This window comes from Furipterus horrens, unplaced genomic scaffold (genome assembly GCF_987537825.1).
Source record: "Furipterus horrens unplaced genomic scaffold, mFurHor1.1.pri manual_scaffold_15, whole genome shotgun sequence".
Lineage (NCBI taxonomy): Eukaryota > Metazoa > Chordata > Mammalia > Chiroptera > Furipteridae > Furipterus > Furipterus horrens.
In genome coordinates this window covers 23,511,293-23,530,714 of record NW_028327185.1, presented here as the reverse complement: position 1 = coordinate 23,530,714, position 19,422 = coordinate 23,511,293, and the positions used below count along the sequence as shown (strand labels likewise).

The following is a 19,422-nucleotide window of genomic DNA, read 5'->3' as shown; positions in this document are numbered from 1 at the left end:
AGCCGGGAACCATCCCCTGGCCTCTCCCAGGAACCGTCCGCCCGCCTGGCTCAGGTGAGCAGCTCGCTAGAGTTGTGTCCCAACAGAATTTCCAGAACTGCTCGAGCAGAAATAAACCAAATCTTTAAAAAAGGCCGTGAAACAAGAGCCCGACTGCAGGCGGGCCTGTCTGTCCAGCCACCAACCCCGCCACGACCCAGAAGCGCGGGCACCCAGCGAGCCAGCGGCCCGGCCCGGAGTCCCCGGGGAGGGGGGGGAGCGCCGCGCCCGCCCGAGCCTCACCTTTGCTGGCGCTGATGGTCTGCAGCACCATCTCCGCGGCGCCGCGCTCGTGCAGCCGGGCCTGCTGGTACAGAAGCTTCTGCTTCTCCATCTCCTTCTCCTGAACACAAACCCCAACCGTTTATGTTGTGGCCCCCGGGCGGCAGAGCAGCTTCTACCAACCACACTTTTAGTCACCTCTTCATGTACGGGCTCTATGGCAACATTATGGACCATTTCAACACCAACACTGTTAGTATACGGATGTTCACGTATTCGACTCTTGGTTTTGTGTCAACTGGTTTACCAGGAATGGATTGTCTCAATTTTAATGATTGGATTAGTCCAAAGCCTGTACCATAGTTTTGAAGTAGCTGTACTTCATCATTGAAACTTGCACTTTCTGAATTATACATTTGTGCATGTTTGTCACGTTTTGAATCATCTCCTGTGTCATGGCCATAACTTGATACTGCTCAGCAAATGGCTCGAGTTGCAAGGTATCACTGAATGACAGAAAAACGTTCACTGAGACGTGTTGGGAGTTTAAGCAAAACTGAAAGCCGATATGGATAAAAAGGAGGCTTCAGCTAAGAAGCGGACTTATGAGAAAGATCTCCCGGTGCCCCCCACCCCCCAAGACTAAAGAAGCCGTGTGCCTTTATATTTTGCATTCTCGGGTGGCAACAAACAATGCTGCGTGGTGCTGCTGCGCAATGGCTGGAGTTTGCTCTGTTCCACTCAAGCTACCACTGAAAACATAAAGAAGAAAATAAAGAGAAAATATAAAGGCACAGCAAGTTCAAGACCGGAAGGATCATTCCCGTGAGCTGCCCAGCTTGCTGGAGAATTGAGACGGGACTAAGCAGTATAAGTTGCAAAGTGTGAGTTGCATAGAGCCCAGTGACAGCGAGTCCGTCAATGGCGTGGAGAGAAGCTTAGTCAATGGGACATGAAACGCTCAATTAGTATCATGTCCGTCAACACAACGGCCAAAACATATGTGACCTCAGAGCAGGAGGAGCTGCAGCAGAGGGACCGCTTTGCTGCCATAAACTTTCCATCAAAGTACGGAAAAGAGACACTGGAAGATGGAAGAGGTTTAAAAAATGAAGGCTTGCTGGTTACAGAATATGAAAAATAAATAAACTCAAAGGAGGGGTAAGAAATGGGCTCAAACAAATGAAAAAAAGAAACCTTTAAACCAAAAGCAACCGACACAGACATCAATGCTGTTACCAGAGAGTTCTCGCCGATGCTGGCAAAATTGTTTCTTAAATCTTTGATAATATCGTGCTGCGAAAACAAAATCGATCAGGGTTTTTTTCACACTATAGTTAGAGCGCCTGCAGTTAAATTTTTATTTTTTCTTAAATTATGTGATAGGCCTAAATGGAAGCAGAGAAAAGAAAAAAAAAAAAGGCAGCTTTGCTTTGTAGTAGCCATGCTGACATCTAAAAGGTTTGCCTTCATGTTTAAACCTCTTCCTGTGAAGTCAAAAACAGAACAGAAACAAAACCACACAGACACACAAAATCATATTGTAATAGCAACACAGTTTCAGAAAAACTGAAAGAAGACCCTTCCGTCTGCTCTTCGGGGGTTGTTTAAGATTGGTGAGCAACATTTGATTCTTCCTTTTAGACCCAACAATCTTACACTGTCCTCCCGCTGCCACAACTATTCATGGAATTTTGCTTCACCAACTCCTTTGTGAGAGTGTTTCAGTAAGACAGTGATAAGAAATTATCGGTCCATGAAGTGCCCTATTGTTTTCATCAATGACAGGGGCAAGGGAGCTAGAAATATCAATTCTTTCTAGACCAGTAGAATGAATAAAGATAATCATTAAGACATCCAAGGAAATGGCAGCACACCATGTATTCTTGAGAGAAAAAAACAAAAACAGCAATAACCTTTGCCATTTCTGCTCACTAGGTAGGTGGAGCAGCTCAAGGATCTGCCAGAGCACTGCCAACTGTGCACTCTGAGGTCCCAGTATCCCTTTCAGTTGCTTAAGTCCCGTGGGATGGATGGATGGCAGGAGGATCAAGCAGTAGACAGGATATCAAATTATCTTCTTTACAAACTAAATTCCCTGGGCCAAGATCACTCTTGACTTCCTTGTATAGCATGTACATTTCTGTAGTAGTAACTGTTTCAGAACTGATGAGGACACTCATTTGAAAAAGAAATGCTGAACGAGAAAAGATATGGTGATCTAGAGGCAGGAAGGGTCCGGCGGCCACCTGAGCCCCTTCAGTGGATGGTGCGGGGCACACTCCCCACCACGCCATGCTTTTGGGCACATTGCCCTTTGACAACTGCTCCTCAGTGTGCAACTGCATCTCATCACCGGGCATTCTATCACAACATTAAAACACGAGACCTTGGTGGCTACTCCAGAAGCTTTCAGGCAATAAAATGATGGGTTAGGTGGAAAGAAACACTTTCATTTCTATTTACCGTAGATTTGCTTTTTCATGCAGATTGGAACAGATCTTTTAACACAATCTCACTAAGGGAAATCACACTTCAAAATGCCTTTTTAAAGGCAAGGTTCCCCGCCCCACCCCAGATTCTGTTTAAAAAGGCCAGTGGGTCTTAAATTAACATTATTCCCTCATCCCATGGTGTAGTCTTTAAATTATTCCAAGGTTACAAAGGGGGAAGAAAAAGAGCAACCCCACAATTTGAATTTTCCTTTAGGTAAACACTTCTGATTGCCAAGCATCACTGAGAAGTATCAGCTGTTTTCCTAATAAATATTTATGAGCCTTTTCAAGGTCAAGAGTGGTCCTATATCAGACCACAGTCAAATCACAGGGGTTAAATGGAAGTATTCAACATCATGATTTGTTGTCATTATAACCAAAGTTTCTCATAAAATTGCAAATACTCTTCCATGTGGTCTGACTGCCTCACTCTCTTAGCATCTGACAGAGGGGAAAGTTCAAGGGCCTCAAAAAAAAAAATACATTTGGTTCTTCAACAATTTGCCTTATATGAGAAAAAATATTGAACCAAAAGAATAATTACACCTGTCCCTTGCTCCTTGGAGGAAATACTCCATCCCCATAATGGAGGTGAACAGGCGTTCTCACCAGGGCAGCTAACGGCCGCAAAGCAGTCCTCAGTGTTCCTGAAGGACCCTCCGTGCGCATGTGCACACCCAGTGACGCCAAAGCCACATGCAGACTCTGCTTCATGTTGCTTTCCTGTCTTTGTGTTCCCAATCCTACAGCACCTGCTGCAAAGGCTTCCATAATGTTTTCCTCTTAAACTGAATGTGGAAGCCAGTTATCATGTAAGTGAATTTCCCGGCGCTTGCTTTAAAAGTATTTCCCATAATTTAATGTTATAAATATTTCCCAATATTTAATGTTATGAGTCAACATTAAATATTCTCCAATGGCATCTTAACCTCAGTCATAACCTATAAGTTGATGCTGACCTCCAATATTATAAGGAAAAAAGATTGATTCAATCGGGTAACTATGAGGACAAAGATGGAAGGCCGTGAGAGAGTAGCAGTAATTTGGTTTATAACACAAACGGGCCAACCAAAACTAAGGAAAACGGGAGTATAGGTAAGAGGCACATTCTCCACCTCGGTGGGTTTTGGTCCTTATTCCAGCTTCTGACACTGTAGGTTGGCTACATTCACAGAGAGTTGACTCATGGTGCTAAGAAGACACTCCCAAAATTATAACTTTGTTTAATAATAAATGGTTCTCCCCAATTTTACATTTTAAATGTCATTTAAAAAATTAAATGAATGCATATATAATTTCCTGGATGTGAAGCAGCTGGGGGCAGGGCCATGGCTGTTCTGTCGTTTGCTCGTTCGTGACTTGCTGGCAGACACACACTGAGCATCCAGGATGGTCCCTGCACTGATACATGTTCATGGAAATGTGAGCGAGCGGCAGGACTGAATAATGTGACATCATGTAGTATGAACAGTTAATCTGAAATTTTACAAGTATTATCCATTCATTGGGAGAGCTATAAAGCTAGTAAATATGAAACCTGTATCTAGTTTACCTTCAGTACATGGTCCAAGAGGTCTAGAGTTATACGCATACAAATAAATAACAATTCTCAAATTGTAGTTTTTAGCTCATTTCATGTTTTTTGTCTGTACTTTTTACTATTACCTATTCTCTCTGTGGCTGAAATATCGAATAGTGTATCATCTTTCAAGATAAGCATAGTTGATAATGCTCTCTAATAAAAAGATGAAAGAATAAGTGTATTTTTCACAAAGTCAAGTTTGTTTAAAAGCCTAGCAAAGTTTGACTAACGTAGGCCCAGAATCAACAAAAACTCTAAACCAAAGAAATAAGAGTTCCATTTAATGTTTCAATGTGCTGTGCAGTGTGACTTTATGGCTTATTTTTTTCCTGTATCATATGTACCTGCATTTAGGTTGGATTCAACATGCTTAGAACTAATGAATTCTATGCTAAAGCAGTAACACCCAGCTGAGCTGAAGCAGTTTTCGGTTGCAGGGTCCTGATGACCAAACGCACGCCACCCCACAAACAGCCCCACCGACGACCAGAGGCTATCCAATTAGATATGTTGAATGGACTTATCATCAGAGGGAATGCGGTTTATCCTGAGCCCAATATAGACTTGAAGCAGCCTCCATTTACCTATGTGCTTGTTTTGTAAGCTTTAAAGTCACTGGGGACAGCCTGGAACGCAGAAGGAAGAACTCTGTAGCGTGTACTAACGAAGGGGGGTGCTGGGACAGGGGGCTGAGACCCCTCATCATGTGAAAAGGTGGTTGGGTCATGAAGATGCCAGAATAATTTGTGGGAAAAAGAAAAGCCAGAATAAAGTTTATCACAGACGGATCATAACAATTCACTATTTGGATTCTGAGAGCTCCCAATTCGAGTAGTGCAGTGTCTATAATTCTAGTTTTCATGAATGATTATTAATCTTGCCCCAGATCAACCTGAGAAACAGCTGAATCCAAGCGGACACAGCCTCAGAGTGCCTGGCGGGGCTCCCCGCTCAGCAGGGGGAAGGGCTTCTCCAGAGACTATCCTGAGGATACACAGTCCTTCCACCCTCAGACACTTAGCACCCGTCCAACACCAAGCCATGCTCAGATACACTTGACTGTATAAATTCTCAAATAATTACTTTTACTGAATTGCTAAGGACCTTCTCATTATATCACACATTGTACTCTTCACAAAGATCATCCAAAGAAAAGCTTCAGAATGCGTTCCTCCCAAACAAGAAGACTGCCTTTATTTTACTAATATGGTAAACTGTTAAATGCATGTGATTTCAAGTTGGCTCCTGGAAAACTTGGAGGCAGGAGTGCAGACCGCCTCCGTGAACTGGCGAGAGGATGGCGTGGGCTTCTGTGTTAACCTCATTCCCATGAGGTCCACTACATGTCCCTAAACCCTTTCATTCCCTGATAATTTACCCCTTCCCCTGACTGTACTATGTATAATTGAGTGATAATTATAAATCCCAAATTTGGGAAAGGTAGAGATTCATATATATGTAGAGAAGCTAGACCTCATTTTCTAGCAAACATTTTTATTGTGACATTCTACTAAAACACAGGGTTTATTTTTGTTTCTCACTGCTCTGCCAATGAACAGAAGAAAACTAAGAAAAATGTATTTGCTAGCAGTGTTTATGCATTTAGAAGAATTAGGAAATTTCTCTGAAAATGACCTTACTCTTTAACAGCAATCAGAACATTTTAAAGGTGATTATGACCTCTGAGAGTATCTAATTCAAAGCTTTTCATTCAAAGTACAAAAAGGTGAGGCACAGAGTGCTTCAATGTGACCTGCTGAAGGTCACCGAGTGGCCCTCCGGTGGCAACGCGGGCCTCCTGCCGGGCAGTGCTGTGGTCACCGCATTGCGGAAGTTCCACTACAGCTTCTGCACTTGTGCTAAAGTGCAATTGATTGGAGGTCATAATCATGCCAAATATGTGCACAGCTGGCTGTGCCAGGCAATGTTCTGAGTGCCTTACATGCATTAATTAATTTAACCCTGATTATGATCACCCAGAGGAGATACTATAATTAGCCCCATTTTACAGATAGGAAAACTGAGGCTTATGATCTCACAGGTGGTGGAGCTGAGATTCAACAACAGGTGGTCTGTCTGCCTGTCCTCAAATGACGCCCTGCACCCCAGTTACTGTGCACACTGTGGTCAAGCATAAGCTTCCACTGGGATTATTTTTTAAATGAAAGCACATTGAGTCAAATTACTGTGCACATCAAAAATGCGCAACTGTATGTTTAAATGCACGTCTGCTACAGAGCTTGTATGTAGGTCCACAACACTCACATGCACGAATTGCCATTGTGTTTCAGAGGGCTGTGCTTTCTGGGGACATGCCTCATATCAGGACCAGTTTCCCACCCTCCCAACCCCCTTCACAGCCAGCTTCGGCAACGTCCCTGTGTCAGAGCCGGAGTGGCCCGGGCAATGGCTCAGAGCACCAGCGTGGCTCTGGAAGTCGGCTACTACCACAGCGCCACTCATGAAGAAGCCCCCGTGCTGATGTACAGGGCGGGGTTACAGTTCCCGGGCACTCAGCGGGCTGGACCCAAACCCCAGCTGGTTAATATCGGCAGGAAGTATGAAGAAATTAACTCCCTATGACCCATAACAGATAGAAGGTGGGATGGACCAGCAGATAAAGCACTCACCCTCCGTCCCCAGGAGGCACTGTCCCAGGTGCACGTGGTCTCCCCAGGGAGCCGCCACACCTGAGCAACTGTGGAACCGTTGACCAGCCTTGGTGAGCTCAGGTGTGCTACTTTCTGTGTGCTCTCCGTCCTTCCTGTGTGCGTCTCTTCCTCTCACTCACACTCCCCTGGGATGGTAACACACCAGCCCCAGTGAAGTGTTAGCACTTAACCTCTGCTCTGTTTCCTAGGGAACCTGGGCTCTGACTTGAGATGGACCATTCCATTATACAATATAAAAACGTGGTTGTCAGAGTGCAGCCATAGGTGTGAGCATTCAGGAACACAGGTCATCAGAGTTCCTTACCCCCGTCCCTGAAGTAGGGACTAAAACATTGTAAATTTCCTTGAGAAAAGAAATAACTTTTTAGTACTTTATATACATAGCTACATCTGCAATTTGTTTATATACAAGGGCGATCTTTTTCTGAGACTCGGGAGGCCTCCTGCTTCAGATCGCTGGGTCCCTGTGAAAGGAACAAAATAAACTCACTCACAGATCAATTTATGTAGCTGTTAGAAAAAGTACATCTTACAGCCAGTTCATTCCTGCAGAATTTAAAAAAAAAAAAGATTCTATTCCAAATTGCATAGGTCACTGCAGGGGCCAGATGAAAGTGCTGCTATTGCTGGGCAGAGCTATAGGACATCTACCTGTAAGACATTTGGACCTACATGGGGTGCACATGTTGGAACATGAGCTGGGTGCTTACGCAGGAATGATATCATTTTCGGTTGCTGGAGTCCCATCTGGGAGAGCATATAAGTTAGCCTCCTAAGTTTCTGTCACTGAATGCCAACTCCACCACACGTATATTTAGTATTTAAGACACAAAAAGTCTCTCTAATCAATAGAATAGAATAACAGGCCCTCAGGGCCTCATTAAAACCTCATCACAGATTAGAAATCGGGCACCTGCCAAAGGATGCGCAGCTGGCCTGATATTGGAACATGTTCTCAAGGGCACATTCATGTCCCACCCCTCTGGCTCACACAAGCTCCACTGTCATTAATTTAGGCTCTTCGGTAAGCAACGAATCTATCTCAGCATTCCACAGAAACACTTTCACTGTATTATCACTTAGTGTCATCCCCTCAGATCTTCGAGAACGGCAGTGGAAGAGGTAACCATCTGAAGAACATTTCTGTATATTTTGCAAAATCATAGTTTAAAACATAGTTTCCTCTGGCATCAAAGCTCTTTGCTGATCTCTGTGAGCAAAACCCAGCATGCTCAGAAGTATGAAGTTATTTGACTTGAATCATTATTACTAATTTATTATTTATTATTATTTGCTTTGGCTTATAAAACATTCCAAGCTAAATAAAGCATTCAACTGCAGTAATTAACATTTCTGGTAATTGCCAAAATGTTTCTTCACTTTCAAATAATTTTGACTTCTTTATAAGATTTAACTATCCTTTCTCATACTTTTAATATTGAAGTAGGCTCAATTCTTAAAAGGTTATATATAATAATGAACTAAATGTGCAATCAATTGTTAAATACGTAGTTGTAGGAAAAGTAACCTAGATGAAGCAGGGGATTAAACTCTCAAGTCCAATCGGGCATGTTTAACAGGGTCACATGATAAAGCCCCATGTGACGGCAGAAGAAAGAGCCGGCAAATCCTTGGCGCTGTGGTCCTCACCCTGTTTTCCATGTTTCTTGAGCTTTACTCTATTCCTCGTGGAATTTCCCTTAAAATGCCACATTTATAAAAATCTCAAATTATTTTTCTAATTCTAGTTCAAAATGTTTTCTTCTAGCAAATTTTACAAGCACTTAGCTATTCAAAATATTATGAGGCAGAAATAATCATGAAGGTCTTCCCTAGAAGGAAATGTTGAAATCAGCGTTGAAGTCGTGGAATATTCTCTCTGATTACTAATCTCCAATTACTAATTGAAGACGCCGCTAGCACAATGGAAGAGCAGACTTATTTCCAATGTCACCAGGAATGCCATTTATCACGTCTGTTTTCAAGTGATGAGACTGGTACAAGAAAACAACAAGAGGCACAGGCCAGATGCCGCCCAGCGAAGTCCCGAGCAAAGAGCTCACCACCTACAGGACTGTGCTCATCCATCCAGCACGGCATGCAGCTCAAATTCCAAATTATGAGCTACTGAAATTGCAAGAAGAATACGCTTGTGTCAAGGAAGGGACACTGAAGTGACCAATTGCACTGGAGCTAGACACATGTAGAAGAATCGCAAGACCTTACGTTACAAAAGAATCTGAGGCGTTGGGTCTAACAAAAAGGTAAATGTCACAGAAAGCGAAACTCAGACCCAGACAAATACACACACATACACAAGTTTACCTTGCTGCGCTGGGATCCTGTGGCCTTAGGAAGGATGAGGACAGAAGCAAAATAGCAATAAACAATTGCTCTGAAGACCGCAAGGGGTTACACGTCAGAAAATAGTATCTGCTGCTCACAGCTCATTCTAATTGCCCTCCATTTCTTATCAATAAAGATGGATTTGAGAACAGAATGCACATACTTTAGACAAGATTATAGTGCCATACAGGAAATTAACCTGAGGGCATTTTCGCAGCCAGCAGTAGTCATGGATTATTCTCAAATTAATCTGTTTTCATATTTTTTACACAGAGACTTCAGTGCGGCAGAGACACCCACTTCCAACTGTCCCTGGAAGAGGTGCTGTGTGTCTGATCCTTGCCTATACCTTTTTGTGGGTCCATGGCAGTTAGAGACTGACTAATGAATCCTAATGTACTTCCAGACTTCTAGCTCGAAGTCCAGACGTGGAAGTCAATAGCAAAATTAAAAAGAATCTACTCTATTCCCTTCCACTTAATTTCTTTCTTTGAAAATTCTAAAAACAAAATAAATAAATAAATAAATAGATACATAAGGATAGTGGTAGTTAACAGCACCTAGTTTTTCTAATTAAAAAGCAAAAGTATAGTCTAAGAAAAGGGGGAGAAAACATTGCCTTTCTTTCTGGCTAGTTAACACGAAGCAGTTCAAGGTTTGCAGATATTTAAGGCTGAAAGGTTTGAGAACAGGTCCTAGGAAGCTATGCACCCCCGCCCCATGCAAGCAGATTGGCCGTGTGCACTGGCCGCAAATGTGCAGGGAATGAGTGACCTATGAAGAGGCCAAATCTTTAGGATTCAAATCTGAAAAAATAAACAAACAAACAAAACAAAACAAAACAAAAAACCCAAGGTTTCAATTAAAAACATAATGTCACGTTGCTCTTCAATGAGTACTTTCTTCACGTATCTCTCGGGAACTTTGGATCCCGGCATTTCCTGAGACGCGGCGACTGGAGCCTCCGCATCTCTGGGCTTGTCAGGAGCACTCATTCTGAACACACGGTGCACTGGCGCACGTGACTAGCCTGTGTTCCCTGGCGCTAACGGCAGCACATGGCAGGACTCGGACAGGCCCCCACTGCTGACATGCAGTCCCTCCACACAAGAAGCTGCGATTAAGCCATGAAGCGAGAAACAGAAACGTCGGTTATGGGCTATGGACGATGCCTCAAGGAGAAACAGGCAAATCTAGAAAGATCCATCTTACTTCAAAGCTCTTCACTTCCTCTTCACCATCGTCATCTTCTTCATCATGACAACTCTGATGCGTGGAAAAATTGAAAAGGTTAACAGGATTAGAATACGGTGAGGCACCAAATACAGAAGAATGCAGCATAGAATCCCAAATTGCTGGCATTAATTTGTCATTGACATTGTTTAAATGTATGCAGTATATTAGGTGCAATGACCTTAGATGATATCCTCAATGAGTTCACGATCTAAATGAAAATTTTACTGTGCTTTTACAAAATCACAATGCTAATTACCAACTTTATACATCTTATATGAGGCCAATATTATACTACGCATAGTACTTATTTGTAGGTTTGCCTTGTTCAAACCAAAATGCAAGCTTTAAAGACAAGCATCATTGTTTTCTCTTGGTGATGCTCCCATTATAATGCACAGGTACTTGCAATAACTATGAATTAAGAGAAAGCAATGTCCATTAATTAAAGTAAATCATGTCACCACTTTTTAAGTACATTCTTTATTGTATTTTTTTCCAAAGGAAAAAAGTGAAAATGTAACTGCTAATAATATTCTTTTATACAAAAATTATAAAACTGACTTGTATTAGTTATTTTCTCCCAAATGAGACGGGAGCTGTGTTAATCTGTGCCCATGTTTTTATCTAATTCCCACAGCTGACACTGTTTCTGGCAGCGGACGGGTGTGGTCAGGGACAGGCTTCAGGACCCAGAGCACCTGGTTCAAGCCGTACCGGCCCAGCCTTCAGCCATTCTGCCCAGGAAAGCTTCCTGGTGTCCTCATACTTAAGGCGGGAATAAGAAAAGAATACCCGGGTGGTAAATTGTTTGCGACTTCAGAGCAAGTGTCTGAAAAAATAAGAAGCTTTTAATAAACCTCAACAGCTATTATCATTGTGGTCTGCAATCAGGAGAATCATGTGACCGAAGGAAGCTGGTCATTACCCAAGACCCACGGCAGGAAAGCACCTAGAGCTCTTCCAAGGAGATTATTCCAGCCTCTTCAAGGATTTCTTATGGTTGATAATGACTCTTGTATCAGTGAAGTGTGTGGAAGCTCATGGTTAAATTTAAGTTACAAATCAGAAAAAGACTTTTAATTCAATGATCCACAGTACTGTGACCATGGAACTAAGTCGGGATGGCAAGGAAGGGACAAATGTGATCCTGCGCTCCTCAGTGACAAAACCCAAAGGTTTCTAGCATTCATTCAGTCACTGTGAACTGAACATCAGCCTGCCATGTACAGTAACACAAATGTGACCCCGGCCACGTGATGTTGCATTTTGTGGAAAGGTGTTAAAACAGCAAGTTTCATGAGGAAGACAACAGTGTTACTTGTTACTTATTCCTTCAGAGAACAGGAAAATCCCCACCATATGTTAATGTCACCTTGACTCCCAAGTCATCTGTCTTCCAGGAATTTTGAAAACAAGAACTCACGAGAACTCTAGCAAAATGTATCTGGAAGGCAAATCTGCAGTCCTCCATAAATACTGCTTATCTATTGGGGAAAACATAGGCCCTGGGCTTATTTTGTCCTCAAACTGACCTTTGCCATGTTTGCCTCCATCCGCATTAGCAATTAGCAGTGAAAACATAGGGGCCTGATCTGGTAACAAGAATGTTCACTATTTAAGCAAGCTAGAATATGACCATAAGATGTCTCTCCAGGATAAAAAGTTTTAAATTTTCTTAAATACATTATCTCCTATATAAATTTTATTACCTTCAGGAATATTGGGGAGGAACAGGGTTTGACATAAAGAATATATTCAGAAAAGTTGTCATTTAATATTCTTTTAAACTATAAAATTCATATATGTTTACTTTTGTATAAAGAAACTTAGAGCTTAGCTGATAAATTATTTTACAAGGAGTTATTTTGAAATAAAATATTTTAAACTTAAAAAGATCTTCCTGAGAAAGTTAAGTAAGATCTGCTTCCGAGAAGGTTAAAATTTGTGATTTTAAAAAAATCTAATCAAATTCATCAAACCCATAGAGTAACTTCTACTGATTGGCAGGAAGGAGTGCTGGGACCACAAGAAAATTATAGCATATCTCGGGCAACATTTTAATGTGCTGAACAGAGACAGAAGGATTTATAGGCAAAGGCATAGGCGTACATTTTTTCATTAGCAAAGTGCATCCATGTAATATATATGATAATGCTAGGAGTTCTATCAGGGGATCCTGACCTGCAGGATTTTAGCTATCTGGGTTAAAATGATACATTCTAGGTCAGAAAGAGTGATTCCACATGCCAGAGGGGAAAAAGTGAATAAGAAGCATGGAACAGAGAATTTAGGAGAAAAAGATAAAACTAAAATAGAGGATACTTCAGACCCTTTAAGTATCCTGCTCAAAGCAGGGCAATCTGGCCAGAATCTTATGGAAATTTCATTCTGCAAGCAAATGTATTCTGTGCACTCTTAAGTCACCTTTCTGACTGTGTTAACTCCTCAGAAGGTGGACAAAGCAAAACCAGAAACTTTGAATGTGGATCTAGATCTGCTAAGAGCTAATGGGTGACCCAGAGGAGAGAAACCTCAGAAGAAAGTGATCCTGGCCCTTTATCATTTTAACCAACAAGGAAAGGATCCCTGGGCATAACTTAATGTGTATCTTAAATACTGTGATGGTACTAAGAGAAGGAGGAGGAAAGACTTCCTTAGCCAGAAACTCGCTGAGTGTTTAATTGACGACAGACCCTTCTACATGGCTGTCCTGTTTAAACTGATGAAACCACTGCATTAGGATGAACCAGCTTCAACGCCTGAGGAGGGCTGAGGTACAATAAAGGTACATTCTGACAGCCACCAAAGAGAAGTGACTTTCAAGTCCGAATGTTACCTAGCCAAGAGAAATGAAGGTTAAGACCCCAATAAAATACCACTTCACACCATTTGGTTGGCCAAAATTAAGGAACTGCAAAATATCAAATCTTGGAGAAGATGGAGATCACCAGGCCTCCCCTGACCATTGCTTGTAGGAAAGTAATGCAAGGCAATGCCTTTGGAAAACAGTTTGGCACTTTTTTCTAAGTTGAACGTTCACCTATCCGATGGACTGTGACTGTGTAAAATATAAGACAGGAATAAGAACAGGCATTTGAAGCCATTTGCACATGAGCAAAAGCATGGATGTAGCAGATAGGGAGGCCACCAGAAAGGACATGGGCAGGGTGCAGGGTCGTGCAGGAAATGTCCCAGTCAGGGCCGAGCTCTGGCAACACAGGGCGTCTGTGGGACTCTCACCGAACAATACAGGTAAACCAGGAAGATTACGTACAGCAGCTGCCCCTTTAAGTGCTAAAAACTAACGTGAGAACTATTTATAATTATATGTGCAATATGCGTATACGTAATGTGTATGTATTAATAAATACGTATAGCAAATGAAAATTTTACAAAAGGAAAGCAAGTGTATCTGAAACCTTATATGCAGGAGGACAGTTTCCTTGTACAAGGTCACGTAGGTTAACGGGGGGACAGTAAGATCACATGCTAGTTATTGCTAAGGTCCTTGCTTTTCTTATCCACTGTGTTATCTCAGTACCTTGCTGCCCAATGCACATTTGTGGAATGAGTGGATGTTTGAAGGGAGTGAGCACCCCACAATGAGAATGTTAAAGGAGTAAACAATGATCGCCTGTCAAGGAAGTGAGAACCGAGATTCACGGAACAGGGGGAAAGCTAAGGTGAAGGCACCTTAGCTTTCCAAGGTCAAGGGCATTTCATTTAATCCAGAAACATATACATTCTTATCCTTTGTCCAATAAAAATAATTTCACTTTATTAAACTTTAAAATTAAAACTTACATTTACCTTTGCCATAATATCTGCATAAGCCATGTATAAAAAATCTTCATCCAGTTTGCTATGAAAAACAAGGAAAAGAACATTGTTTTTAAGTAGAAGAACAGTCATATGCAAAATTGCCATCACATAAAATACCCTGTAATTTTCAACAAGTATACCTTTTTAAAATGAAATAAACACAAAACTTAGGCGAAGTAATCATTCAAAAATATCATAGAATCAGAAAGCAAAGAACCCAGACCTCAAACAGCAGCTCTTACCTTCTGAAGGAGACCCAAGTGCCTCCCACAGTAAATGGTCTATTCATTTACACACAAATGTAATAAGTTTCATTTTCTTGAAACTACAAAACTTGAAACAAGCGAATTTAAATTCAGTAGAGCTTTTGACAGAAGTGACATTTGACATTTGATGGAAAGACTCCCCATGTTATTATGCTATATCATCATAGCAATTTTCAAAAATTAAGAGAAGTTTAAATGTTTATTATCCTCTTTTTAAGAAGTATGGAAACCATTAATTTATGAAGCAAGGGTTCCATCCAAAAATAACTCACTGCAAAGTTATTTTAGCAGTTTTAAACTTCCGCCATCAGAAAAGTCCACTTATGAGAAACAGCTCATTACCTGACAAGGCAGACAGCTGCTCTATGCTTAGGGATGAGATGACTTTGTTAGTGAGGAAATAATGTGTGAGAGAGAGAGAGAAAGAGAGAAAGAGGGGCCGCATTGGTCAGAGGGAGAAATGTATTTATTATGGCCGGTGCTGAGGCTGAATGACTTCAGGACTGAGGAGACTCTGCACACAGGGGGTGGTAATTATCTCCCGGCTTCTGCAGAGAGCAGAGGGAAGCCTCGGCAGAGGAGGCTTTCTTCCCGGGGCAGGGAAGCAGGTACAGGGTTTGGCCTCCAAAATGTCTGTCTAAGCCTGTCTCCCTGGGGCCCTGCAGGAGCGGAGGTGGGCACATTTTGATTACGGAGCCCAAGCGTGTTTCCCATTTAATCCACAGAGGTCTGCCCTTTGTGGCTTTGGTGAAGTCACGTGAATGAGACTGTAGAAGCCAAGTAAAATGGAGGATGCCCTTAAAATGGGCCTCACAGACACCTCCCATTGAGAAGACGGCTTCCCCGTCTCCTGGAGGTTTCCCTAAGACCTCCCGTGCATGATGACAGTCCTTGGCCACTGCTGGTCTCCACACATTTGATACTAAAGTTTGCTTTGAGCTCTTTGTTTTGCTTATAAAGGCATTTGCAATAAAGAGAAAAATCATTTTGTAATAAGATTCAGAAGCAAGTAGTCTGAAAATTACAAAACTGTTCAGAAAAACTAGAGTAGATACGAAAGCTTGAAATGGAATGAATGTTGGTCCACAGGTGCATGCCAGGCTGGTCCTGTCTGTGAACGAGGAGGCTCTCTCCTAACGAGACCCCAGATGGAACTGAAACGCGAAGATGTGACACACAGACTCTGGACACGGCTCCTTGGTTCGTCTCCCCATGGCTCACGTGAATCCTGCCCCCACCATACCATTTCTCGGTTAAGGCTGTCCGACTAAACAGAAGGATCAGCTGATGCAGGGGGTCAACTCGCTTGGCACCTTCATCTTCCTCCGGAGGTTCTGCGCCAGGTTTCTGCAAAAGAGTCAAATTTATAAAAGTCACATTTCAATGAAAGGTCCTGTCAAATCCAGGAGACATATGGAAAACTAGGAACAACAATAAAAGGAAAGCCCTTCCATTCTGCTGTGGCAGAGTGTGTGAGTATGTGTGCAAGGCTTTGTGTGGACGTGTTTGAGTGTGCGCGCGCAGGTGTATGTGAATGAGTGTGTATCTGAGTGGGTGAGTGTGTGTGAGTGCATTTATGAGTTTATGTCAGTAAGTGCATATGTGTGCATGTGTGCACATAGGCATGTGATTATGTGTATGTGAGTGTGTATCAGTATGTGTTAAGTATTTTTATCCCATTTTCAGTTACTTTTAAGACTTAAAAAGTAAGTTTGTACTAGAGGATAGAACTTTCACTATGAGGGAAATTATTAAGAATTTTTCCTGATGTAGAGTTAATTAATCCTGACTTTTTTGTTGAATGACAAAGAATTTTTCATCTTCATTGACTTACTCATTCATATTATTTTTACTCTGTATATAAATTATGCTCTTCCCTGGCTTTAAGGTTCAGTATTGCTGGAACTGGATAAATTTCTACAATATATACACTATTCTACCATTTTTAATAGTTTATTTTTATTGTATTTTTTCATTTATCCCACTTACACCCTCACCTACTGCCACCCACACCCCTCCTCCCCGTGATCACCACACTGTTGTGTCCATGAGCTCTTTTTCTTTTTTGCTTCACCCCTCCATCCCCAACACCTCCCTCCTAGAGGGGTCAGGCTGCCCTCCATCTACGAGCCTGTCTCTGTTTTGCTTGTTAATTCACTGTGCTCATTAGATTCCACATATGAGTGAAATCATGTGATATGTGTCTTTCTCTGACTGGCTTATTTCACTCAGCATGATGTTCTCTAGGTCCATCCATGCTGTCGCAAAGGGTAAAACTTTCTTCTTTTGCATGGCTGAATAACATTCTATTGTGTAAATGTCCTGTAGCTTTTTTATCCACTCATCTACTGATGGGCACTTGGCCTGCTTCCAAACCTTGGTTATTGTAAATAATGCCACAGTGAACATAAGGGTGCATATAGTCTTTTAAATTAGTGTTTTAGGATTCTTCAGATATATTTCCAGAAGTGGGATCATTGGGTCAAAAGGCAGATCCATTTTAAATTTTTTGAGGCATCTCCATACTGCTTTCCACAGTGTCTGCACCAGTCTGTGTTCCCACCAACAGTGCATGAAGGTTCCCCTTTCTCCACATCCTCGCCAGCACTTGTTGTTTGTTAATTTATTGATGATAGTCATTCTGACAGGCGTGATATGGTATCTCACTATGGTTTTAATTCACATTTCTCTAATTATTAGTGATGTTGAGCATCTTTTATTATTAGTGATGTTGGCCATCATATGTCCTCTTTGGAGAAGTGTATATTCAGGTCTTTTGCCCATTTTTTAATTGAGTTTTTTTTTTTTTTCAGTGTTGAGTTTTATAAGTTCTTTATAAATTTTGGATATTAATCCCTTATCAGATGTATCATCAAATATGTTCTCCCACGCAAAGGGTTTTCTTTTCATTTTGTTGATGGCTTCCTTTGTTGTGCAAAAGCTTTTTAGTTTGATGTAGTTCCATTTGTTTATCTTTTTTTCCTTTCCCTCACCTGAGGAGTTATGTCAAAAAAATATTATTAGAAATGCCCAAGATTTTACTGCCTATGTTTTCTCCCAAGATTTTTATGGTTTCGAGTCTAACACTTAAGTCTTTAATCTAATTTATTTTTTGGATGGTGTAAGAAAGTGGTCTAGCTTCATTTTTCTGCACGTATCTGTCCGACATTCCCAACATCATTTATTGAATAAACTGTCTTTGGCCTGTTGTATGTGCTTGCTTTCTCGGTCAAATATTAATTCACTATAAAGATGGGGTTTTATTTCTGCGATTTCTATTCTGTTACACTGATCAGTGTGTCTGTTTTTATGTCAGTACCATGCTGTTTTGATTACTATGACTTTTGTTTGTTGGGAGTTTTTTTTATCACTGCTTCAGTTTCACTAGGTGTAATCTGTCTCCTCACACTCTCTGGTTGTTCCTGAGTTAATTTTTGGAAGAATGTACGTTTCTAGGAATTTATCCATTTCGTTTAGGTTGTCCAATTTGTTGGCATGTAGTTGTTTGTAGTATTTTCTTACAATCCCTTTATTTCTTTGGGGTCAGGTGTTACTTCTCCTCTTTCATTTCTGATTTTATTTATTTGGGTCCTCTCTTTTTTTTTCTTGATGAGTCTGGTTAAAGGTCTGTCAATCTTATTTATCTTTTCAAAGCACCAGCTCTTGGAGTCATCAATTTTTTTCGTTGTTGTTTTTGGACATTATTTCATTCATTTCTGCTCTGATCTTTTTATTTCCTTCCTTCTACACACTTTGAGTTTTGCTTCTTTTCCTTTTTAAAGTTCTTTTAAGTGTGAAGTTAGATTGTTTATTTGAGCTTTTTCTTCTTTTCAGATAGGACTGTAACACTATGAATTTCTCTCTTAGGATTGTTTTCCCTATGCCCCGCAGATTTGGGTTGTTGTGTTCTCATTTTCATTTGTTTTTTATTTCTTCATTTGGATCTCATTGTTAACCCATGCATTATTAATAACATGCCATTTAGCTTCCATGTTTTTTGTATTTTCCAATTTTCTTCTTGTGAGTGATTTCTAATTTCATAACATTATGGTCAGAGAAGATACTTGATATGATTTCAATCCTCTTAAATTTATTGAGACTTGTTTTGTGACTTAACATGTGGTCTATCCTAGAAAGTGTTCCATGTGCACTTGAAAAAGAATGTATATTCTGCTGCTTTGAGGTGAAATGCTCTAAAAGTATCAATTAAATCCATTTAGTGTAGTGTGTCATATAAGGCCACTGTCTTTTTTGTTGATTTTTGTCTGGAAGATCTATCCATTGAAGTCAATGGGGTGTTAAAATCCCCTACTCTGACTGTATTTCTGTCAGTTTCTCCCTTTATGACCATCAACATTTGCTTTACATTTTTAGGTTCTCCTATGTTGGGTGCATAAATGTTTATATAGTTCATATCCTCTTGTTGATCAATTTAATATAATGTAGTGTCCTTCTTTGTCTCTTACTATAGCCTTGGTTTTAAAGTTTATTTTATCAGATATAAATATTGCTACCCCAGTGTTTTGTCCTTTCCATCTGCATGAAATATTTTTTTCCATCTCTTTACTTCTAGACTGTGTGTATCTTGCATTCTAAGGTGGGTCTCTTAAAGACATCATATATATATGAATCTTGTTTTATAATCCATTCAGCTACCCTACGTCTTTTGATTGGGGCATTTAATCCATTTACATTTAAAGTGATTATTGACTGAACTATATTTATTGCCATTTTATTTTCAC

At 40.9% G+C, this 19,422-nt stretch overlaps 1 protein-coding gene across 2 annotated transcripts in view; it reads right to left on the bottom strand.

Moving 5' to 3' along the window:
* The window catches only part of RYR2 (ryanodine receptor 2), a 550,937-nt gene that overhangs the window by 64,611 nt on the left and 466,904 nt on the right, over positions 1-19,422 (bottom strand). For both annotated transcript variants that reach the window (XM_090263510.1, XM_090263509.1), the window contains 4 exons: positions 15,924-16,027; positions 14,403-14,454; positions 10,569-10,622; positions 283-382 (listed from right to left, as the gene is read on the bottom strand). In XM_090263510.1, the coding sequence (XP_090119636.1) occupies positions 283-382; positions 10,569-10,622; positions 14,403-14,454; positions 15,924-16,027 (310 nt within the window). The remainder of the gene's footprint in view (positions 1-282; positions 383-10,568; positions 10,623-14,402; positions 14,455-15,923; positions 16,028-19,422) is intronic.